Here is a 25,622-nt window from a genome sequence, read left to right as displayed (position 1 = left end):
TTCACCACACATTATAGCCACAGTGCGTGTCGCCCCCCCCCCCCCCCCCAAAAAAAAATGCCCTCAGACTCAATATAGGTAGGTAGCCTAGCCAGGTATAGGTGCCCCCAGTATAGGATCTCATGTGTAGGTTCCCTCAATATAGGTAGCCAAGCATAGGTGCCCCCAGTATAGGAAGTCAGGTGTAGGTCTCCCCCCCCCCATAGGCAGCCAGGCGCCAGTGACACCAGTATAGGTCGCCAGGTGTTAGTGCCCTCAGTATAGGTAGCCAGCTCTAGGTGCCCCCTTGGAAGCCGGCGCCCTGAGCGACCGCTCGGGTCCCTCAGGTCAAAGGCTAGCTATGGTTACACACAAACACTAGATACAAACTTAACACCTAACAGTTATTAAATAAACCCAAGCCAAAATGTTAAGATTATTAATGTTTTCCAATGAATTTAGGCTGGACGACATTACTCCACCCTCATCACAAGTACGTGTTTTAAAGGCAGCTTGTAGAACGCCTGAAGCTCCATTAGTTGCTGGGAGGAGTTGGGAGACTCCATTAGAGGTTAGTAGAAGCTGCCTCAGGTCAATACAGGTGGCTGCATTTTTTACATTACATTGCCAGGTTTTACAATTTCTGAAGTGTTTTTTTTAAAGCATACCTAAATAGACAGACATCGAGGCTGCTATCTCTATTTCCTTTTAAAATACCAATTGCCCGGCTGTAATGCTTTGGCTGCAGAACTTTCTGTGTAAACTCCCAGGATAAGCTTGTGGAGTCAGAACACATCATCTGCATACATGTTAAAGGTCACTGATTCAAAGGGTAGAAAAGGCAGTGAGCAACAGCACAACCAGGAGAGTAGCACGCTCTAAAGAAAGTCAGTAATTATTATTATTATTATTATTTATTGTATTTTTAAAGCGCCAACATATTACGCAGCGCTTACCTTAGTAATGGTTCAAATGTCCTTTAAAAGCTTTTTATACAAAAGTTGTAATGTTATTAAAAAGAATATAAAATCAGTTTATAAACATGTAAGTGTTGCAAAAAAAAAATAAAAAAAATTAATTGGAGTGAAAACCTGTATACTACATACCGTTAGTTACTGCTAAAAGCAGGGTTTCTAATATATGAGTGACAAGACCTTCCAGCTCTCTGTTACCGGTAAATTAATTTTTCTATTTCTGGTCACAGGAAGTGGACGGTATTCTTATTCTTCCTTCCTCAGTGTATGTGATAAGGACTGTTAGCTCCCCTAAATGCTTTATGCCTTCTCCAACTGTTAGTTTTATGGTGCTAGTTTAAAAATCCCAGTGCAGGAGAATAGATTACCGGCACCAGGATGCGGCTGGAGGACAGTGCTTGCATCAGCTAGGATCCCAGGTGGCGTGCTCCTTTCAATAGTTACTAAAGCAATGGAAAGAAAAAGCAAAGGCACCGCTCCTTTAAGATGCAGGTATACACAGATGGGTGGTGGGGGGGGTGGCCCAGACTGTAGTTATTGCATCTGAAGAAGCGACTCTTTTCACCCTCCCCGCTGTCTGTGTATAACCACATCGCCAATAAGGGGACTTAAAGGAGTGGTGCCTTTGCTTTTTCTTTCCATTGGATTAGTTTAAAAATGACAGGAGAAATATAACTGGGCTCTAAAGGTATCCAGGACACAAGTACATTGTTACAAATTATTAGGCAAATTATATTTTTCTGTGATTTTCCTAAATAGTCAAAGCAAGTGGAGTCATCAATCAGAGTAAAATTCAAATGTTACTGCATAAAACTTACTGATAACGGTATGTTTTTCAAGAGTAAAGAAAAAAAAAAAAAAAACTTAAAATGCACGGTTCCAAATTATTACACACAACAGTTTCACAACATTTTATAGGTAGTAAAGAACCAAAAGTGGTCATTTGTTGAATTAGCAGCATTAGGAAATCATATTTACTGAAATCAAAAACTAATTCAATCAAAAACATCTAATCAGGTCAAGTTATATATGAACATAGGACCCCTTATTTGATAGCAGTTTAAAAATTCTTGCATCTGGCAAACTTGTGAGAATGCTCTCCCCCCCCCTCCCCAATTTGGAGTGATCTGCTCTGCTTCATGTAATGTTCTCATTCATCAAGGGAGCATGTGCAACAACTTGAGACATGACATGCTGCAGCTCAACACAATAATCTCTGCACCTGATGGAAGTGTTTCACCTTGCTTCATGAGAGGACTGGCCCTGCCTCCCAAAGCTGCTGTTTGGATGTAAACTGTCTCCCACCCTCATAGATCTTTCTTTTGAGGATGCTCCAAATATCCTCAATAGGATTAAGGTCAGGGAACGATGGGGGCCACACCATGAGTTTCTCTCCTGCTAATAGCAGGCAATGATTTAGAGGTATTCCTTGCAGCATGCGATGGTGCATTGTCATGCATGGAGATGATTTTGTTACGGAAAGCACGGTTCTTTTTGTAGCATGGAAGAAAGTGGTCAGTCAGAAACTACACATACTTTTCAGAAGTCATTTTTACACCTTCAGAGACCACAAATGGGCCGACCAGCTTTCTCCCCATGATTCCCGCCCAAACATGACTTCAACTCCTTTCTGACACTGCAGTCTTGTCCACCACTCAATCCACCCAGGGTTGCACGTCACTCATCAGTTAACAAGAATGTATGAAAATTAGTCTTCATGTAGTTCTGGGCCCACTGCAGACGTTTTCTACTTGTGAGCATTTGTTAGGAGTGGCCAAATAGGTGATTTATGCTTAACTGCAATCCTCTGAAGGATCCTACATCTGAATGCTTGTGGGACTCCAGAGGCACCAGCAGTTTCAAATACTTGTTTGCTGCTTTGTAATGGCATTTTAGCAGCTGCTCTCTTAATACGATGTTTAGTCTGGAAGAAACCATACTCATTTTGCCTTTATCTGCACAAACCCACGTGTGCTCGGAGTCGGCCACACATCTTTTAACAGTATACATTGATCAAGCTTGAGTTTTTGTGAAATATCTAAGGTTTTTATACCCAGTCCAATGCATTCAACTATTACACGCTTTCAGCAGCAGAGAGAAAACTAATTATCACATGTGTCTGACACAGATTTCAGTGATCACGAGTCCTGAGATACCATCTATGATTTTAACCGAAAAACAAGATATTTCATCTTTATGAGGCCTGAGCTACACTGACCATCAGCGATGGGAAAAAAAACCGATCCCATTATTGTACATTAAAATTGTGGTAAAATCATCAGGATCAAGTTTGTTTTTTTAAATTGTGATTACGGCAATTTTACTGTGATTATAAGTTACTTCTTGATTATTAGGTATTGCCTTGATTATCAGCCAATATAAGTCATGAAAGTAAGGAAGAGCTGCAAGCAGAATCATTTCATAGGCCCATTCTTCCATTCCTGCACTGACAGCTACCTCACTTGCCAAAACACTTCTCCAGCCTTGTTCACTTCTTTTACTGTAATTTTAGTTTGATGTACGGCCAGGTAAAGCTCCCCAATTCTGACTGGTGCTGGCCACAGCAGCACTGATATTTATAGCATGAACACAACAAGGTGTCACAAGGTAACAGGCACGGGTTTGCATGAGATTCTTGGAAACTAGTTTCATATGAGAAAATTTTAAATGAAGTAATTTGTTTAATCGCTGGAAAAAATCCATCATGTTGGAAAATTTCCGTGTTTAAAAGTTGGCAGCTGCTGAACATGGTTGTTTACAGTACGGCCATTGTTCCTTGTATATTGACTGCAACTGTAAGTCAATTTCTCCTCACACACAGAGCATCACTCACAAGATGAACTGATAACCACACTGTATAGTTACCCTTAGGGACCCAAAGCTATTTGTAACACTTGAATAATACTATAGTATTAATATCAAAGAGTACGTTGACACTTTTTCTCTAGAATATAATTTTGCCTTCTTAAAACAGAAGTTATTTGCGATTATTCGGGTTGGATTGAGCATATGAGGTGTCCCACAATGCATCACTGCTGAATATGTAAATTGTCCCTTTGAGCTAAACATGCCTCCAGAACCACTGGAATGCAATGATGTGTTAGCTTGTTAGTTCCTCTAGAGTGGCTGTCCTCACTAGGAAGACTTCCCTTAAAGTACATTTGACCTGAGAGGGATATGGAGGCTGCCATATTTATTTCCTTTTAAACAATACCAGTTGCCGGGCAGTTCTGCTGATCTCATTGGCTGCAGGGATATCTGCATCACACAGCTGGAAAAAGCATATGACTAAGCCAGTCAGACTTCAGTGAGAAACATCTGATCTGCATGTATTCGAGGCAGAGGATCAGTAGGACAGCCAGGCAAAAGTGCATGGTTTGAACAGAAATAGGTCACCCTCTCACTTCAGATTCCATTTTCCACTTGTAAGCACAATGTCAATCATGCTGCGTTTGCAATCGCGCAAGCTGCTACTCTTTCCACTCACTATGATTAATCTGTCGGGAACAGAGTACGATTGTGCTGAGAGCCGGCGATTTGGGAAAAAATGAATTGTGGTAGTGAAAAATGAGCACCATGATTTACATGTTTATCACGGTGCGCATTGTGATTGGCAAAATGGCTTCAAACATTTATTTTTTTTTAGGCAGATCACTACAAGCGGAAAAGTGTCCCTACTCCTGTCTATACACCCTGCAGGAAATTAGAGGAAATCTCAAAAGATGGAAAAATCCCAGCTTGGTAATTTTTTCATCAAAACATCAATCTAGCTGGGACGTCAACCTGCCTGTGGACAGAAAGTGAAGAAAAATCCCCCAAGTGGGAACACAGACAGCAATTACAACTTGGCGGTTTAAACCTTCCTACCTTTATGTAACAAAAATTATTTAAAAAAAAAAAAAGCTCTTCAATTAAATTCCACTTAAAGAGGAATAAATCAGTCCTCTTCACAGGGAACTAAACTCTGGGATAACATATAATTAAAAAACCTGTTTTTCAACTAATTGAGTATACAGTTATCTTACCTGCCCCAGGCCCAAAGTCTTGTCATCTGTGTGAAAATCACAGTTTCTCCCAGTCACATTCAGCTACTGTTGTAAGCGGGCATTCTGCATAATAACGCAATATCCAGTTTACTCTGTTACTTTCACACAGCACCATGTTCCATCTGACACACACACACTGACACACACACACGCTCTCTGCAGCCTGGAGTGAAGAACTTCGGAACAATTTCCAGCCTATGAACTTGGGAACAATTCCCAGCCTATGAACTTGGGCGCAGCTGCAGGTGACCATCTTAAACCTGTAAATAACAGACTCCTCCTCCTCCTGCAGGACACAGGTCTCTGCCAACCAATGCTTCATTCAGCTGCATAGGCATGTCCATGGCTTCACATATCCATCTTAGCCTTTATCGCCCTCAGTTTTTCAAAGCATTAAGGATTTTGCCAAAGAATCCAGTCTTCTCATTATGTGACCAAAGTATTTAAGTTTTAAATGCATTGTATGTGAATCGCACACCGCCTTGCGGTGTGTGAATTCTGATGGCTCTGCCGTGCAGATTTTTCCTGCACACAAAACCAGACAGGATTTCTGACAAGTGGAAACAGCCCCATCCATTTATATTGGTTATGCGAATCTGCATGCAGAAAACGCATGCAGATTCGCTCTAGTGGAAACAAGCCCTAAAACAGAGCAGACAATGAACTGGTCTGCGCCGAACGGACGCACTCACAATGGGAACATGGCCTTACTCTAGCAGAGTTCCCCAACCCTGTCCTCAAGGCCCACCAACAGTGCATGTTTTGTGGAAGTCCAGAGGTAGTTAGTCAGCTCTGCTGAGACACTAATGACCTCACCTGTGCATGTTTGTGGTTTCCTGCAAAACATGTACTGTTGGTGGGCCTTGAGGACAGGGTTGGGGAACTCTGCTGTCTAGAGTATATATTGTGTTTTTTTTTATACAGGGTTCGGAGTGTTGTACGTTTTATTCATGTTTACATCAAAAAGAGTCCCTTAAATCAGGCGAAAAGTGTAAACATTGCCGACACCTGCTTATTCTTTATGTTGGCAGACACTTGGTGGCCGTGGCCCCTTATTATTCCCGCCCCCCTCCATGTTGCCACAGTAGACCCCATTCTGTCCATGCTTTTGCACGTCTGTACCAATCTGCAACTGGGAGAGTACTGGGCATGCATGGTTACCAACGTTTTCGAACTACGCATGGTCAGGAGGCTTTTAGCCATGGCTCCTCTGCACAGCCATTTGGAAGCACGATCCACAAGGGCACTTCACGCGCTTCACTTTGGAAGCAGTCAGAGCTGTGAACTGGTGCAACAGTAACAGGACACTGAGGAAGCCAGCCACAATGAGAGGCCACCAAGTGTATTACGACAAAGAATAAGCAGGTATCCATAAAGTTTAGTGTTTTACCCACCTTTGGTGTTTTACCAGTGACAAGAAAGCAATGAAGTAGAGTGAGCAGTTACTTTAAAGGACACTGGAAGTAAGAGGGATAAGAAGGTTGACATTTATTTTTAAACAATACCAGTTACCTGACAGCCCTGCTAATATCATTGTCTGCTTATGCAGGGTCTATTGCTAAAAGCATTAGAGGCAGATGATCAAGCAGGGCAGCCAGGCAACTGGTATTATTTAAAAGGAAATAAACATGTTAGCCTCCATATACCTCTTATTTCAGGTGTGCTTTAAAAGAGCAGGGAAGAGCACAAACTTCTCTCTGCTTTCCACTGTCTCCGCTGGAGAAGTCCCTTCACTTCCTGTCATGTGTCCATCTGCAAAACCTGCAGGGGATTTCTCCATCAGGGATGAAGACGGCAATAAAATCCTGACAGTGCTTTGAAGCTCAGTCCAAAACTTAAAAAAAATAAAGTGTTTTGTAAGGTTCCAGTTTAACCCTCCATTATGTTGTGTATATTTGGAGAACGCAAATAAATGCCAGCACAACAGAGGCAAATTCTGTTTTTATTCAGCTAATCAAAATACAGATACAGGCAGGCAACCCCGTTTACCAAAAAGGGAACAAATCTGAATAAAAAAAAAATAGAATTGTTATAAATCTTTGCTGTTAGGATAGTGTGCCTCCCAATAAATAACAAAATAAACTCCATGGTGACGAATTGCCACCAAGTTTAATTATCCTATAGATCTACCTGATTATTCTAGTCACTTGGTGTATCCTGCAGTTTTCCATGCTGCCCACAGTGGGGAGACAAATACATACATCTTAATTCCTATTACTGCCTAGAGGCTGGCAAATAAAGAAGGAGCATTATTTCTAAACTCTCAAAGACATAGATCTGAATAATGTATATTCATCACATAATAAAAGCTTTGCAGCGAAGGATACGCGAGATCCCTTTTTCTTAGATTTTCTTTCCATACATATTAAATAAATGGCAAAATGTTACTTATTGTCCGCGTGTCCCCTAGGTCACACTGTCAATTTTTTTTTTTTTTAACAATGAACAATATACATATCTTTATGAATATAAAACATTTTCCTAAAAAAAAAAAAAAATTTATATATATATATATATATATATATATATATATATATATATATATATATATATATATATATATATATATATATATATATATATATATATATATATATATATATTTGGGTTTTCATTTACAAAAGGCAATATTTTCAGCATCTGGATCAGGACAACTTGAGATCTGCCAGGCCTAGATTGACTGTCTCGCTACCTATTCCCCTCCACCTGGCCATGCTGGCTACAAGTGTCTACTACACAGGAATGGGTTCTTTATGTTGGAGCTAAATGTTCAGTGCTTAGAGGGGGTGACTTACTAAAGGAAAGGAGTGGTGAGGAGCTGTAAGGTGCTCAGTACAATGTTCAGTCATACTAGCGAACCATCAATCCATCCCTGTATGTTATCGCATGTGTGATGTAAACACAGCATTAGGATGCTTTAGTAAATCACCTCCACTGCCTTAGGGGGCTTGTGGACAACCCAAAACCATTCCAGGTATGTCCAGGCTTCACCTAAGGTGTTGCTGAGTATTGGCACTTGTGCTCATCATACAGCCATTTAGCACACATGTAACATACTGGGCCCAGAAAAGCCAAAATAGGAGACAGAATGGAATGTTCATCTGCACATATGCTTAAATCTGTGCAGATATGATATTACTGTCACCTGAAGTGATCACTTATGACACAATCAAATGTCTAGTCCTGCTCAACCTAACATAGGAAAATAGCGCTAAAGCAAGTCAGAAGTTTACTTTTGGTTGATTGCTATTGTGTCCTCTCCTCATGCAGGTCTACAGACAAGCTTTACAAGAGCATGGCCTACTATATTACTTGTCTACCAGGCTCTAGGCTAACCAGCATGGATTTGGAACACTGTATTCATTTTTATTCATACAAGCAGACAGATAGTGTTTAACAAATGTGATTTCCTTGCATTGGATAAGCGACATACATTTTCCAAGTAGAAATCCATGTATAAGTGTGACACAAATGGCATTTGTAGTAATCAATCTTGTAGATTAGGTTCCATAATCATCTCTCGTTATGTCCTATAGCAACGTCTTCCTGAGAGATACAGCTTGCCTATGAGAAACTGAACATTTACCTACCATACCGGGAATACCCTTTAAACCGTTCCATAATAATATATACTACTGAAAATCCTAAGCTATGCAAAAAATGAAGGAATGCATCCAAAGTAAACTGCAGTGAAAATGGCAGAGGTTCACCTTTTAGGAAACAAAGGGAGATTGCCTGGAGTTTAATTCCAGTTTGGCAACATTTTTTTAGAACAGAAACACTTGAATTGAATGAGCTAGAAGTATACTTAAAGGGGAAACCCTTATATCCTATTCGGAACTGTTGCATAAGAGGACAACACTCAGCAATAGTGCAACTGTTCTTCTCTTTAAAAAAGTACATAAATAAAATCTTCCATTATCTGGCTTAAAAAGTTCAGCTTGAGAGGTTATGACAAATAATAAGAGGACTTTATGGCTGATCACACTAACAATGCTGATCAAATTCTGACAGCAGCCCCAAAATAAAACCGCAGAAGCAGATTGGCTAAATAAAGCAGATCGGTATGTATAAATAAGCTATATGGATACTGTAACATGGACAAATTTGTGCATTGGAAAATTCCAGCCATTAAAGCAAAAAGTGCCTGCACTATTCAATATGGATCGTATACGTCCTTGGTTAAAAACAGCCAGCACATGGTGATCCTGGAAAATACTATAAACATTGTTAAAATCTACATTAAAAAATACATTTCATAATAGGTCTCTATGTATGCAGAGACTCTGCCAGACCAGTTATATCCTATGTTCAGACACCTCAGAGATTCATCACATTTTCCTCACTGAATACTATGGAGGAAGCACTGCAGTCACCTCTGTATTGCGGATGACATCAGAGTACAGTACTTGCAGAGTGTGGCTGCACAGCTTTTAACATGTACACAAGCATTTGGAGCAGTTTTATAGCTGTCATGTTTATGGGTGGCAGGAAGGCCGCCGTCCCGCCAGTTTCTCCAATCTGGAGGCTCCTCGGACTTTACTTTCCATAGAACTTCTTGTTTAGAAGGAAGATCAGAAGGTTTACATTGACTTTTGCTCGGTCAAACATCTTCATAACCGCAACGCCCTCGTACTGCAGCTGGAGCAGATCCTGTGGTTAGAGACATCAAGCAGAAGAATCAGGAAGCTGTACACTTTGTATAGCACTATACAGCTACAAGTACAGCTCACATTCACATTACAAAGAAGCTCCTGTTATATAATTATTATATTAGTAACACTGATGAGGGGAAAAATATGGATACAAGACTATCAACTTTAACCAGTGTCCTCAAACTCCAGATGATCCAGAGAAATGCAAATAGCCTTCTACAGATGTTTTTCTTACAAAAAGTCCTTTTTCACTACCTGTGGCAATCCGTGCCTGAATCTATATTGTATTTAGGTATTTACTGTTAACAGTGTAGGTAGGCCTTAATATTTTGTTAGCTAAGAAAAACATTTAAGAACCAGTACTGGTAGAAGGGTATTCTTTAATTTTCATGCCAACACTAAAGAACTGATTCCACAGCTCTTTAAAGATTATGGCCTTGATTATGACACAGCACGAGTTAATTCTAGCGCGTGCGCGTTACGAGCAGCATATTGTGCACTCAAAGCGGATCTGAGATGAAAAACTAACTATAACAAGTAACTTGTCTATATATCTTATCTAACGTTTAGATAGTTTACACCGCAAATCTAGCTGCAAACAGCTTTAATAGAAAATTATTATTTCTTCCTGTGATACAATGACAGCAGCCATGTTGTTTGTAAAATTACACAGAGGCAGGCTTATCTGTATCTTGAGCACTAAGCCTGTGAAAAAAAACGAATCCTCCCTCCTCCTCTGAAATCAATGGCTAGTAACACCTCCTCCTCCTGCCCAGACTGAGCTCCCATGAACCCTTGCTACTGCCAAGGCTCTCTGAAACCTCTGGGCGAGGCTTGTTTAGTTTATAGGTAATTAGAGTATTAAAACAAAAACAAAAAAGTATTTGGCTTGAGGAATGCCCTATAAACAATAGGAAAGGAACACAATTATGCAATGAGTAAAAGTGCACCTCGGATCCACTTTAAGTTACACGCAATCGCTGTAAGTGGCGCGCGCGGCCGCTACATTAACGTATAGGCAGCTTGATCTCCAATGGGACTGGAAGGAACTGAGAGGTCTGTCTCCTGTTGCCTAGGTCACGCTACCCAGAATGTCTGTTCTCCTTTATCCAGGCAACAGGTTATTCAGAAAATGAGTAAAATTTTACTTCAATCACAAAAAATGAAGGTGCCCATACATCTAGGAATGTATGGGCAGATCGACAAAGACAGATCTCTCTCTGATAGAATCTGATCAAAGAGAGATCTGTGGGCAGCCCCGTACACCTCAGGCAGATTCCCGATCAATTTCAGCACACAATCCTTCAGGAATCAGCTTTGTGACAACACTGGCACCCCAAATGTTAATTTGACCCCCGCGCATTAAATATCTTACCTGTCCAGCTTTCGCTTCGTGTCCAGGTGCTCCTGTTCCGCATTCTTGTCACACGCAAATTCTGCATATAGCAATGGCGTGTGTGAGGTCATGTGAGCTATTTGAATGCACAGGTACCAGGGGGGGGGGGGGGGGAGGGGGTATATTAACATTTGGAGAGGGGAGGACAGCGACAAGGGGTTCTGTTGCGTTCGGCGGTCACAATTACCGCTGCACACCTGATCGACCACGTCAAACCGAGATTTTCCAGCTTGCTCGATTGTTACATTCATCTGATTTTGGCCTGAAATCGGTTGAATCGTGGGGCATGCTAGTTGCGGCAAACATTTTATTCTGATTTGATGATAATTGAATCAGATGGCTGATCGGCCACAAAATAGCCAGATGTATGGCCACCTTAAAGTGGACCCAAATTAAAAGTACAAGATTTCAGAAATAAAATCTATTTTCTAAATTATAATAATAAATAGCAGCCTTTTTTCAGCTGCATGATGACAAATATAAAATATTTTTACATTTATTGGAGGAACCCCTCTCCCTTCCTTTCAATTTGCCGGGATAGAATCCGGCAAACTGGTGGAGTAGGTGGTGTCCGGCAAAGGAGAAATTGCTAATGGCTGCCACCTGTATAACCCTAGTTATGAAAAAGAGAAGGGTGAAAAGCATGCACTGAAATGCTCATAGGCTTGAAGGAGTGTTTATCTTTGTACGGTATGTGTCAAAGTGGTGCAACTAAATATTTTAAATAAAAAGAAAAAGTTTGGTTTGGGTCCGCTTTAACTTTTGATATGGTAAAGCTCAGTTCCAATAGCTTTTTATTAAAAATGTTTTTCATCATTACAGTGTGCTCTCATTTTACAAGTGCTTAAAGCAGTATTGTCACCATAAAACTAAAATTTCAACAGCAACTGGTCTGAGGCCTGGTGCACACCAGAGGAGTTTTTCTGAGCGTTTTTTGAGTTTTTAAATCTGCTGCTAATGTTATCCTATGTGTCTGTGCACACTGGAGCAATGAGGTTTTGTAAAAAAACCCCATAGCATTACATTGGGAAGAGCTTTTGAAACCTCTAGCGCCCAAACGCTAGAGGTTTCAAAAGCTCTTCCCAATGTAATGCTATGTGTTTTTGTTTTTTTTTACAAAACCTCATTGCTCCAGTGTGCACAGACACATAGGATAACATTAGCAGCAGATTTAAAAACTCAAAAAACGCTCAGAAAAACTCCTCTGGTGTGCACCAGGCCTGAGTGTATTAAGTGATAAAGATGCTAATCCTGCATTCAAAACTTGCAAAACCTTTTCTGCTGTTATGGTTTGTAGTTATCACATACTTTAGGAGTACTGGCCCTAGTGCCAAACGGTGTCAAAGAGTTGAATGCTGGGAGTTATTTTTATCTATAATGTATTCCTCCTCTTCCATTTATTTCCCTGTCTATCTGCTTATCAGAAACACCCTCTGATTACTTGTGTTTACAAGCAAGGCTGAGGTGACTCAGTAATTGATGTGTAAATAACAAAAGACAGTGCAGTTGTTAGTATACACCTCAGTGGGAGTGCCTGAAGACTCTGGGAGGAGGGCAGCTAATGAATACACAATGAGCAAGAGAAGGGAGGGCGGAAAACAAGAGTCAGGAAGGATATGATGTCAGCATTAGCTTGGCAAAATGGCCACTGCCTGCAATAGGATTTTCTGCTTTTCCTTTATAAAATTCACAGGAATCATTACGTGGATAGCACAATACATTTGTTATGTAAGTAGAAGTAGTATTTATCTACTTATATGTGTTTTTTATTTCTAGGTGCGCGTGGGTGTCGCTTGTTCTTTAAAGGACTATTTTTAATCGGTCCAGCGTCCTGAGTTTTTTCTTCTTGTGTTGATAGCATCCAGGGAAAATCAGAATCGTAAATCACAAATCGGAATGGCAAATTAGATTTGTGATTTGCAGTGTGCAAGAGGCCTTGCATTGACAATCCAACACAATGGGCAGCACATTGAACACATTTTATAAGTGGTCAGAAACTTGTAAATAACTCCTGAAAGAATAAAGTTACGTTAAAACCAAGCACACCATTGTTTTTCTTGTGAAATTCCCAATAAGATTGATGTGTCACATGACCCTCTTCCTATTGAAAAAACAAAAGTTAGATTCAAAATGGCCAACTTCAAAATGGCCGCCATGGTCACCGCCCACCCTGAAAAGTCCCCCCCCCCCCCCCCCCCCCCTCACATATACTACTGTGCCACAAACAGGAAGTTAATATCACCAACTATTCCCATTTAATTAAGGTGTATCCATATAAATGGCCCACCCTGTATAATGATCTCCTTCCCCTCTTCCATCAGTACATGATGCCCAGCCAAACTTCAGTTTGAGCACCTAATTTCTGGCTGCATGTTAATAGGAATGTACATTAGTGCATCTGTGCCAGGGGCTAAATCTATGCTCACAGTGGTTTGTACATACAGTATGCTCACAGCTGTTAGTACAAAAATGCAGCACATGATCCGATTGGATCGGAGGACATTTCCGATTATTTTATCAAAAGGACATGCACCTGGAATGATGGCCAGTATTTTGATTGATACAGCCAGCTAAAGGGATGATATTTTCCAGCCTGTCCAGTCTGCTTCCGAATGAGACAGAAATAGATTTCAAGCTGGAATTGGTTGCTGGCAATCTGTATCCTGTACAATTTTTTGCCTGATCTAATCTTTTTCTCAATTGGAAGTAGAGTCTGAAGTAAAAATTGCATGGTGTGTATGCGGCATAAGGCAGACTGTCCATACAGTATAACGAAGTGTGCATCTGCTATATGTGGAAAGTTCATTAATTAATTTATCAAGAAGCCTGTATACATTACCCATCGACAGACAGCATCCAGATTACCTGATAATGCAGATTATAGGTCTCCATCTGAACACCCATGAACTTGGCTTTCACTTCAAAATCACCAACTTCCTCCAGTGGAGAGATTTCAAAGATCACATTTTTGAACCTGCGGTGACAAAAGATGACAGTAGCAGTCAAGGTGTGTCTGCCAGAAACCTCGGCAGGAAGAAACACTACATGTTGTTAATACAGGCCTGCAGTGACAGCAGCGAAACTCTGCACCTAGCATAAAATACTGGCACTCCCTTTCTTATGCTCTTGGATGTCACCTTGTGAGGGCAGAACGCTTAAATCTTAATGTGACAGGTGAAATTCTTATAAAGTCACCACTGCAGACAGAATAAGTGACACATTATACATGGCCTGATTACGCAGGTGGGATTACCAACTTCATCATGACTCTCCGTGGCTGAGCTTGTGGAAAGGTGATGTTTTTATTACAGCAAGACTAATGTTAATAGCTTAGCGCAGTTGGAGAAAGAGGAATGGTAAAACACACAAAAACTAGGTGAGAATCAGGCAGAGGAGCGTGTGCAGTGATGCAATACCCAGAGGGAAGCTACTGTGGCTTACAGGGGAAGGGAGTTGCTCAAGGGAAGGGAGTATGCGTTAGGCAATCCTCTCATAGCACAGATGGCTGTCAGGCAGCAGGTGCACTCGCTAGCAGAAAAGGCTGCTTCTCAAACTCACAAGAAGAAAACTAGAGAAAAGGCAACGCAGCAATGATCACGTAAACAAATGTCAGGTATGAAGATTGAAGATGTACTGCAGTTCTCCAGAATGATCTACTCCACAAAGCTACACGTTGTTGTCAAAACCTGAATACTGACTAAAGTGGAGAATCATCAGCACTACTAGTTAGATTTGTATTTTTCACCATCAGAATGACCTTTCAGTCCAAACACGGATCTGAGGGCAGGCAGAGAATTTATCCTTTGCAACACCACTAAAACCATTGTTCGTGTGAACACCCAAGGACACTCCAAATGAAACAAGGCCAATTCTCAAAGCAATCATGTTGATTAGTGTAAATTGTAAGCATTAGCTTTGGAAATATACCTTGTAAAGCTGTGCAGGCTGCTGCTGAGCATGTGCACCAGGCTTACAGGCTTAAACAGATCATGTAAGGAAAAAAAAAGTACCCCTATGGGGTACTTGGCTCAGGAAGTGGAAACTTCCGGATCCTAATGAGGCTTCCACGTCCTCCTGTGTAGCCCTGATCCAATCACTGGCATCCCCGAAAATCCGCCAAATGTGCAAGCACAAATTACCCTTGAGATTCAGTGCAGGCGCAGTACCACCTACCCCTCGGCTCCAGTGGAAATAGCCGAGACGACTGCGCAGTTAAGCGGACCCATTTGGGCTTGGCTATTGCCGCCAGAGGGGGAAGCTGGTACTTGACCTGTGCTGGATCTTGGAAGTGAATACTGCCATCTGCTGCTGTCCCAGGTGTCCCAGCTCTGGATCAGTGCTGCACAGGAGACACCTGCACACTAGAGTGGACCCAAATCGGACTCGGCTATTTCTGCTGGAGCCCAAGGGGTAGCTGGTACTGCGCCTGTGCTCTATACCAAAGATAATTTTTGTGCCTGCACGTTTGTTGGTGGATTTTCGGGGCTGCCAGCGCTGGATCAGATCTACACAGGAGGACAGAGAAAGCCTCATTAGGATCCAGAGGCTTCCCCATCCTGAGGTAAGTAATCCCCAGACAACACTTTGTGTTGCTTTACTTTTTCAGCATAGGCATTCCAGGTATTTTTCCTTAATCCATGATGATAATTAGCTGCATAGGTCATGGTTGTTTTCTACAGCTGCGCAAACTGACTGGCTGGCAGGAAGCGGTCAACTCTAGAATTGTCGTCATCGAATGTCTTGCCACATCAATCTGAAGGCCAGCTATAAAATTTGACTAATGACTGAACCTAAATTTGCTCTCATCTGCAATTCAAGAATAGAGCCAAATATACCAGATGGCCACTGGCAGGACTAAAATCACTAATCACAAAAAATCCAAAATGTGGACAGTGCAACATATCTGTTATGTAAGTAGAGCAAGTATTTATCTACTTACATATGTGTTGGGGGGGGGGCATATTATGGCTAATAATTGCTCTTATAAGTATTTTCTTACTTGCTGGTGATTTAAATAGGAAATGTATTAACAAAAAAGAGAAAGTTTCACGTTTTTTCCAAGCACATCTGGTCCACATTAAAAGTATTCAGTCAGGACTTTGTTTTTATACACAGATTATCCTAAACTAATTGCTATTAGGGTTTGCCTTGATGAGTTCTAGGTTTTAGGTGGATTATAATAAATACATATTTAGCTGTGTAATCTTTGGTAAATGAATGTACAGAATTAAGCATCTGTGCATAATAGTCCCACAGAATGTTTACAGATGATGGGACTTACTGGTTTACTTGTAGGTCTTCAATTTCCAGGGAGCACACCTTTCTCATGTAGCCGAGCTGCTGTGTATTTCAGAGAGATCTTCTTGCTCTTCTTCATCCCACCTGGCTTCTTAGACACTCTGTTCAAAATGAAGGTGAACATTAATAGCTTACATTTCATCATTATTGAAATGGCAAATGTTTAAAACACAAATAAAAGCAAGATCATACAAACCACGCAGTTCCTGACGTCCGCAGGGGTCGGGACTCATTTTTTTGGGTGACAGTTTGGGGCCAAGTGCTGTACAGATGTATAACTAGCCTGGAGGCTAACGACATCTTATATGGAGGGGGGGAGGGGGGGGGGGAGGGATGGCAGGGTGACGCTCTTCATTCGGGTAAGGCGAAAATAGCAGAACCCAATTGTATCTGTTCTACTGTGCAAGTCCTTTGCGCCGGCGCAGTAGAGTGGATACGATCAGGCTTGCCTCAGCCAAGTTTTTGTCTGGTGCGTGCGTACTTTGCTTTAGTGCTCGTTCACATCATTTTAAACAGATGGCCGTGTGATTGGAACGCAATGCGTACGATCGCATGCCATCTGCGCCAGCTATATGCTGCTCAATTCAATCATCACACTGAATGGGTTAGCGATGTGCATCCTAAAAAATGCATGCAGCAGTGTGATAGTGCATTGCACTGCTGTACAGCGCATATGAAGGGAACGGCAGAAGTGCTGTCTATATACTTCTGTCAATCGTGCGTGTCGCACATATGCACTGCTGAAATGCGCACGGCAGCACGTATGATGTGAACAAGGCTTTAGTATGGGGCAAAAGAAGGTAGTATAATTTAAAAAAATCATTACGTACTTGCCCTTGCTTGCCAGGTTGTCCAGGCAAGTCTTGATGTAGCTCTTGTAATAGTCCACTTGCTCTTCATAGAACAGAGCCTTGGAGCTGAGGGCAGCATGGGTTTGTTGCAGCTTCACCAGTTCAGCCTTTCTTCTCTGGCGATATCGCCTTTGATTACGAATGTCCTGAAGCCGAAAAGCCATAAGCATCAATCCTAATTTCAGGTTATATTTGTACACAGCAAATACATTCTTAGCATAACAAAATCTTCTAACAATTTCATTCCAAAAAAGGGTTGTACACGCCTATACTTTCCATGCAGTACCTACAGCTATGGGGTTTTATTCAAGGCAAACGGCAAACACATTTTCCAAAAAGACACATTTCTGAGGCGCCAGTCTGAGGATAGGCCACCAGTATGTACCTTGGCAATATCATTAATGAGATCCTGGTATCTGCTCTCTGGATTCACCATGCCAAGCTCTACCAGCTTCTTCAGCCCAGCTTGGATCTTTTCTTTCTTTTCTTGTAGCGTCAGATTGTCATGACGCATCGATGTGGCTTTTTTCATCTTCTCTGGAGTCTTGGCATCTCGAATTGCTCGCCTCTGCATGGCCCTCTGATGATCTATTTCCTGGAAAAAGCAAAAAACAGTCCCATAATGCAACGGATCAAAGCAAACAAGCCAATGTAAAGAGTTGGTCATAATTTATAGGACCATTACATATAAAAAGGGTCAGCAAATGAGTTTTGAATGTACCTTGCTAACTAATGAGTCTGTACAAGACTATCGATATAAAATTTGTTGTACTACTCAAATCTAAAAGTGATCGTTACCCAGAAATAAAATGCAAAGAGGCCATGGTAAAAGGGGGCTGGTACAAAATAGGCAGGGCTTCCCAGTCAATTCCTCAAGGCCCACAGACAGCGCATGTTTTGCAGAAAACCACAAACATGCACAGGTGAAGTGAATAGTGTCTCAGCAGAGTTGATTAACTACCTACTTGAGGACAGGGTTGGGAAGCCCTGCAATAAGGTGCAGGCTGCGACTAACTTTATTATTGTTATTATTTAGTATTTAAATGGTTGCAGTATATAGTATAAAGCGCCAACATCTTCTGCAGCGCTGTACAGAGTATATTGTCTTTGACAATTAACTGTCCCTGAGAGGGATTCACAATCTAATCACTTAACTATTTCAGTATTCTCCACAGCCATCACAGTTTCATACGCTATGACATGTATTATATATGATTTTATTTTGTAGCGACTTCTGATATGTATTCCTTTGTGTAATGGCATGCTTAAGAGGAGCTTTAACCCAGGACTGAACTTCATAGCAATCAGTAGGCAATACCCTCTTTCCCATGAGAAAGCTCTACTTTTTCTCCCTCTAATAGATTATATAGGTGATACCATGACAGACAGTTTCCTGTCTGTGAACTTCGTTGCATTGTGGGAAAATATGGCTGTTGCCAAATGCAAAGCAAGCTTGCAGGTTCTTGGTGGGTCAAACAACATGAACGAATTACATGGCGAATTTCATTTCAACTCCCACTCTTTAACTTCTTCACTTTGCAATGTCTTGATTTATTCCCCCCCCCCCCCCCCCCCCCCCCCCCTCTCCACCAACACACACACTATTTTTTGTTAAAGCGTTTCTTTAGTTACACACGTGGAGCACCAGAATAGCAGCCACCTTTTCAAACAAAAAACCCCAATTATGATCCACCAGCTTGGGACTACAGTGACGTTACTTCTGTACTACTGCTATAAAGGACACCGATTCATCTCTTACCTGTTTCTTTGGTTGCCTTCGTTTCCAAGATTTTCTGTCAATGTTTCCCCAGGTTGGAATCGGATGACATCAACAATCAAACGTTTTGTACTTGAGGAAAAAAAAAAAAGAAAAAACACCAATCAGTATTTACAAAATTCCTCAGTTGTAGCCAGGCAATATTTACACCCTTGCCTTGCAACTTCTGACATGTTAATCGGCCTGTTTTCCTTCATGATTAGCGGTTTATAATAGATTTCAAGCAATGGCAGATTGTTTAGCAGCATACATTTAAAAAGGGCTACCAATTTTAGCTTGGAAACTTTTCTTGTGGCTTCTGATGAAGCGGGTATAGACCGCAAAACAGCTGCGAGACCGTCTACACTGTAATGTTCCTGTCTGTCTTGCTGAAGATGCAATAAAAAAGGTTAGTTTGTGAAACTTCTAGTGGTCTGGTGCCCGGGTCTTTCAAGTATAAAATTGGTGGATTATCCATGCTCTCGGTCTCTGGAGGCGACCAACTACTCGCTGATTTATAGTTATGCACCCACATTTTTTTTATATTGATTGATGTTTGCACATTTTCTCTTTTGCCCTGCTCTAGTCAGGATTTTGTTATAGTGTTTTTTTCGAAAATTGCAAGCTAATGAGGATAAGAACAGAAGTAGTAAGAATATTAATCATGCTGGTCTCTCCCCCTCCAAAAAGCCACCTTGGGAATTTTTCTGCTGTTTTGCCTCAATTACCTTCCCTGTTGCTCAGCTACAATATGGCCGAACACGTTAATGCCAGTTAGGATCCCAGTTTTCGCTCTGCATATATCCGGAGTCCACAGATTATATATGGGTGAACTCTGGCACCCAAATTACTCACTAGGTTCTGCTATAACCACTAATTACACAGCAGCCTACAGTGGAACCAAAACTACCAGGTGCATCTAACGCCCATTTCACCTGTTTAGCACTGCTACGCTGTACAAGTTTTTATAATGTGAACAGTAACCCAAACAGAAAAAAATAAAAAGTTAGACTAGTTTTTCCTTACTTCAGGAGAATGGTCTTAGCATCTTTTTCTGCATTTTCATCTCCTAAGACTTCAAACTTGTTGGTAAGAGTTAGTGACACCTCTGTTTTTGCCAGCGCCTCCTTGTTGGAATCTGAACCCGCTCCCGGACCTTCACCTGTATGGTAGAAAGGTAACAAAATAAGGAAGTATAATTATTATAAACTACTTAAAGCGAACCTTAAGTCACCTAAAAAAAATGAGATGAACTCACCTGGGGCTTCCCTCAGCCCCCAGCAGACGATCGGTGCCCTCGCAGCTCCGCTCCGATGTCCCAGGACCCGCCGGCGACGACTTCCGGTTTCGCAGTCACCGGCCGACAGGCATGGGAACGCGCAAGGAGGAGGCCGCAATAGCAGCATAGGGGGCGATATACAGGCTGGGAACGCGAACAATCACTCGCGTTCCCATGCCTGTCGGCCGGTGACGGCGAAACCGGAAGTCGTCGCCGGCGGGTCCTGGGACATCGGAGCGGAGCTGCGAGGGCACCGATCGTCTGCTGGGGGCTGAGGGAAGCCCCAGGTGAGTTCATCTCATTTTTTTAGGTGACTTAAGGTTCGCTTTAAGATAGAATGGATATATAAGTCACACCTCTTATATACCAAAACAACTTAGCTGAGAGCTACAGGAAAGATAATTAAACAGGTCCAGTGTGATGAAACCATAAATCTCAATCACAATGTAAATCTGTAAACATTGTACATTTCAGAAACACATCAATGGTTTAGTCATCAGTGGCTTTGGAACTGGGTCTTTGCAACATGCTGCTTTCAGAGGCAGTAAACGCGAGGAAACAATAGCAGAGACCAGAACTGCTAGCCTTGAACGCTTTTTAAAAGCTTTCAAAAGCTAGCTTTTAAACGCTGGCGTTTAAACGCTGGCGTTTGAACGCAATGCCAAGCAAAAGCTCAGCAGACGTCCGTGTGAACCAGCCCTTACAGTTTACTTTCCTGTCGTGAACATGGACACACCTCAGGCATGTACAGAAAACTAAAGTTACAGTATACATGTAACTGTAGTTATAATGTGAACAGTAACCCAAACCAAATCTCAAACCGAGATTTTTGTTTTCAACTTGTAAAATGCCCCCCGAAAGCAAAATCTTGATGACATAGGGAAGGGGCCAGTTTTCTTACCCCCCTCCCTCTTCTAGGGGCCCTCTCCCTCTCTGCTTCCCCTATAGCAGAGTATTGGCAGCAGAGGTGCTTGAAGAACGCTCTTACCTGATCCAGACTTAGACCACATGGGAGAACCATTAGACACCAGAGATAGCTATATAGGTATGGGAGGGGGAAACCACTAGACCACCAGAAAAAAAAACAATATTGGGATGTTAAAAGTAGTGGTCTGAGTTTCTACTCAATGTTTTTACTTGAGTCAACCAATAGAAATCTATTCCTTTTCACAAACAGACCATAAAGGGGCGCTGTATGACTGATGTTGTGATGAAACCCCTCCCACAAGAAACTCTGAGGATCGTGGTGCTCCTGGCAGTTTCCTGTCTGTGAACCTTGTTGCATTGTGGGAAATAGCTGTTTACAGCTGTTTCCAACTGCCAAAAAAGCATGCAGAAGCTACATCACCTGCCAACAGTAAAAATGTCACCATGTAATAAATGTCAGAAGGTAAATCAGGGATTTAAAAGATTTTACAACGGGCAAACACTGACTAAATCATTTATACATAGTTATTGTAAAAAATTAAGCACTTTTTTAATTACATTATTGTCACTGGAGTTCCTCTTTAAGGGGAAAAAAAAGTAATTCTGTTTATACTCAGATCAGTTTATATGCAAGTATATACGGTACTAAATTATACCTCACCTATAAGAGACTCAATTGTAGGCACCTCCCCAAGGTCATCCAACAGCTCATGGATAGGGTCATTGTGTTCTGGTGCTATGGCATCCTGATGATCTAAAAGCAGCTGTAATAATAAATGCATCCGTTAATCAGCCATTCCCACATAATAAGTGCATCTTACTACCAGGACACATCTAGCTATCATACACAACTACAACAAAACAAATGAAAGATCAACTGCAGATACAAATGTTGATCTGTGGCTAGTAACCCACGTACTTACTGTGTGTGTGTTCACAATCTCCCCGATAGAGATATAGATAACTGGTTTGGTAAGCGTGACCAGATCAGAATATTCATCCACATTAAACTTATCCTGTGGCTCTGGAACCTCACAGGCAGATTGGAAGAAGCGCCTGTGGGGAAATCACAATTACAACAATAAACATAGCGATCACAAGTTTGATATAATCCTAATGGAAAAAAATAAATAAACAGCTGTACTTCCTAGTACTAACCTAGTGTCCCCCCCCCCCCCCCCCGCAAAATATAAAAAATACTGTATTGTAAAGGAATTTGCATGTAATAGAATTACATGCAAAGAACTTTAAAATAAACGGAAAAGAAAAAAAAAAACACCAAAACTTCATAGCACATGGCTAGATATTTGAAGTGGACACCATTTGTTCTTAGTGCCACCATAAAAAAATCATGTTTGCAAATGCACTACAGTCGGGACTTTTTGCAGTTCACACCGAGCAGTTTCCCATGTGCCTCTGCACAATTTTCAGACTCTTTCATTTTTACATTGCAATTGCATTAACATTTTTCTGAGAACTCCGTTAGAAAAAATTGAAACAGGAAATCACAAGAAAATTACATCAGCACTATATTTGGTATGTAATTTTTTATGCTCCAATTGAGTTATACCAAGTGTTGGAAGACTACAGAATGTATCAAATCATATAAATGGAAATGGGACACCAGGATTACAATGATGAAACACCATACCCTTGTGATCGGCAAAGCGCAAACAAATCTCTTTTTGGATTTAAATGTGGCCAGTGAAATGGGGACCTTACTGTACATCTCCTTTAAGCTAAGCTGAATAGTTTGTGGTGGATCAGGGGAATGATCATTTAAACTACTCTGCCGCATGCACAAGTAGATATTACACAGGATTTCAGCAAAAATATCATCTTCCATCAATGCATTGCTTCCTTCCTATTGCTCAATGCAGCATGAAGCTAAGCAAACATCTCCTGCCTGCTGGCATCCAATGAGTACAGAACATGTCCAATCAATATCCAATTGATATTTCGATCTAAAGTATAACTGTATCAATCCTATTTTTATTTACCTTTTTTACAGAGATTTCTCATTAGATTCAATGGCCCATACGCAATTCATATTTTCTCTTACGTTTTCTCCTAGACCTAGGAGATATTTTTTATCGCCTGTTTAAATGAACTTTTAGCACTGTCTTTGAAAAACTATCAGAAAACAGTAGTATTGTCAACACTCTTCCGAGTATTTTCTTGCCTGCTGGCAGCTTAAAACGAATGTAAAGTGAAATTAAAATAAAAAGTCAGATACCTATGGAGAGAGAAGGCTCTGGATCCAATAGAGCCTTCCTATTCCTCTCATGGGCTCCTCGTTCCAACTATGTTAGCCCCATTCAAATCAGCCAACACGAGGCTTCTGTAGCCCGAGTGTTTCCAAATTCACAACAACATTAAAAGGCATTTTATTAAAAGGTGTGAAAATATCATGAAACTTAGGAGAAAGAGAAGTGAATTGAATAAGGGCCAATGTTTTGATTGAATCCTACATCTAACCTAGTAAATTGTGCGACAGTGCATGCGTATGTTAAAGAAAATACCATTCATGTAACTTTCCAGCATAAGCTTCAAATTGAATTTGAATGTATTAGAGCACAGGTGCTCGTAGGCCGAATGCGGCCCTCCTTGATATTTTATGTGGCCCTCCAGAGCTTTCAATATGCATGATTGTAAGCAGTAAAAGAATGACAGCACACAGCCTTTCCATCTAGAGGAGCACGCTGGTGACAGTGTTTCTGATTGAAACATTGTCAGTTTAAGCCGAAGTTCAGCAACAACCCATGGGACTACTTCGCAAAATAAACATGGGCCCCCCTCTGGGGATCCAAACCTCCTTATATGGCTGGTAAAACACCACCCCCTCAACTGACCTAAAAGACTATGGGGGAAGTGAAGGCTAGCATCTTGCCTTGGGCCACATTTCATCTTGATACTTTTATCCTGAAGCAGCACTGGGACAGGTAACTATTAGGGCCGGTTCACATTACAAAAAGTGGACGGCCACGCATGCGGAACGCAACGCATGCAAACGCACGCCATCCGCGTTTGTATGCGTTGCGTGGGTGATCCCATCACTGAAAAGTGAATGGGACAGCCGCGCGTTTTTACAAAATATGCGTGCAGCATGCGTTGCCGGACCGCACTGGTCCAGGACGCATGCAGTGTGAACATCAGACAGTGCACTCTATGCACTGTCTGATATCATGCGTGTCTGCCTCCTGCACGCGTTTCCAAAACGCGGCTGGAAACGTGTGCAGTCTGAACGGGCCTTTAAACTGCTTCACTGCGCTACTCTGCAGATTGGAGGAGGAGCCGGCCCTCCATGTTCTCTATTGTTAAGCCACTTAATTTGAGGTTGTTGAATAGGTGTTATCTTAAAGGACACCCGAGGTGAAAATAAATGAATGAAATACAATTGAATCTATTATCCTCCTCCTAAAAATGACTTTTTCAGATATTCCAAAGTTTTATTTTATATGTAAATCTACTTTTTAAGTTTTTACTGTTTTTGCTTAATGACACATTCATTGAAGTATGCCAGAGCTAAAATCTATGAACTATTGACCCTTTTTATCTCTTTCCTGCTCTCAGAAGCCATTTTCTGCTAGCAAAGTGTTTTATAGATGTAATTTCTTATCAGTGAGGGTCACACTGTAGTCTGACCCAGTCCTGACTCAGACAGGAACATGCCGCTTACACCCTTTCAGGCAGAGAAAGAAAAAAGGAACAGCACAGTTATTTGTGTGCTTGGCACTGTACAAACACGTCTCTCTCATGTCACACGTCACCTCGGATATCCTTAAAACAATTTGGCCCGCGACAGACTAGGCTTTAGATTTGGCTCCTTACATGATAGAATGTAACAGCCCTGCATTAGAGGGATAGATTTAATTTTCTTTAGCTACCTGAATTTCTGGTAGGACTGAGCCAGATATTCATTGATTATGCTGAGATGAGCATTGTCCCCTAGGAACATCTTGTTAGAGGCAGCATGTTGGAGCATCTTGGCGATGGAGCCCAGGTTTCTTCTCTGGTCAGTAGTCAGCTGACCTCCAGCAGAAAGATCAATGATGTCAAATGCATCAGGGGCCACAATAGCTGGGTTCATGTACCGATAATACAGCAGGTTTCCTATAATCTATATTGAAAGAAAGACGATTCAGGTTATATGGACAAAACAGTTTTGAGTGAAACGCACAGCAGCACAGGCAACCCAACTTAATGAACCGTGTTTGCATCAGAGAACTTCACTGCAGCAGTGTGAGTGGAGTGTGTCTATACATTGCAGGATTCATCTGAATGAAGATACAGTCTCCTGGTGATGGCATGTGTGTGTAGGCACCCTTACTTATAGCCTTTTCTTTGGAACCCCTCCATCATCCTATCCTGCGTACATGCAAAAAGGGCCTCTGGAAAAGTGGGCGCCTGAAATTGGCGCTAGTAGAATATCAGTAAATTTACTGATATTCTACTGTTTTA

General features: G+C 41.4%; 1 protein-coding gene across 1 annotated transcript in view; it reads right to left on the bottom strand.

Moving 5' to 3' along the window:
- Positions 1-7,578: 7,578 nt before the first annotated feature.
- LOC137563182 (ras GTPase-activating-like protein IQGAP1) overlaps positions 7,579-25,622 on the bottom strand; it is a 180,306-nt gene continuing 162,262 nt past the window's right edge. The window contains 12 exon segments of the mRNA XM_068275319.1: positions 7,579-9,652; positions 13,916-14,024; positions 16,332-16,360; positions 16,362-16,449; positions 17,179-17,345; positions 17,585-17,797; positions 18,963-18,989; positions 18,991-19,048; positions 19,982-20,117; positions 21,823-21,925; positions 22,085-22,217; positions 25,049-25,281. Coding sequence (XP_068131420.1) covers positions 9,539-9,652; positions 13,916-14,024; positions 16,332-16,360; positions 16,362-16,449; positions 17,179-17,345; positions 17,585-17,797; positions 18,963-18,989; positions 18,991-19,048; positions 19,982-20,117; positions 21,823-21,925; positions 22,085-22,217; positions 25,049-25,281 — 1,410 coding nt within the window. The 3' untranslated portion in view covers positions 7,579-9,538.

Source organism: Hyperolius riggenbachi, chromosome 3, assembly GCF_040937935.1.
Source record: "Hyperolius riggenbachi isolate aHypRig1 chromosome 3, aHypRig1.pri, whole genome shotgun sequence".
In the NCBI taxonomy this organism is placed as follows: Eukaryota; Metazoa; Chordata; class Amphibia; order Anura; family Hyperoliidae; genus Hyperolius; species Hyperolius riggenbachi.
This window is presented reverse-complemented; position numbering and strand designations above follow the sequence as displayed.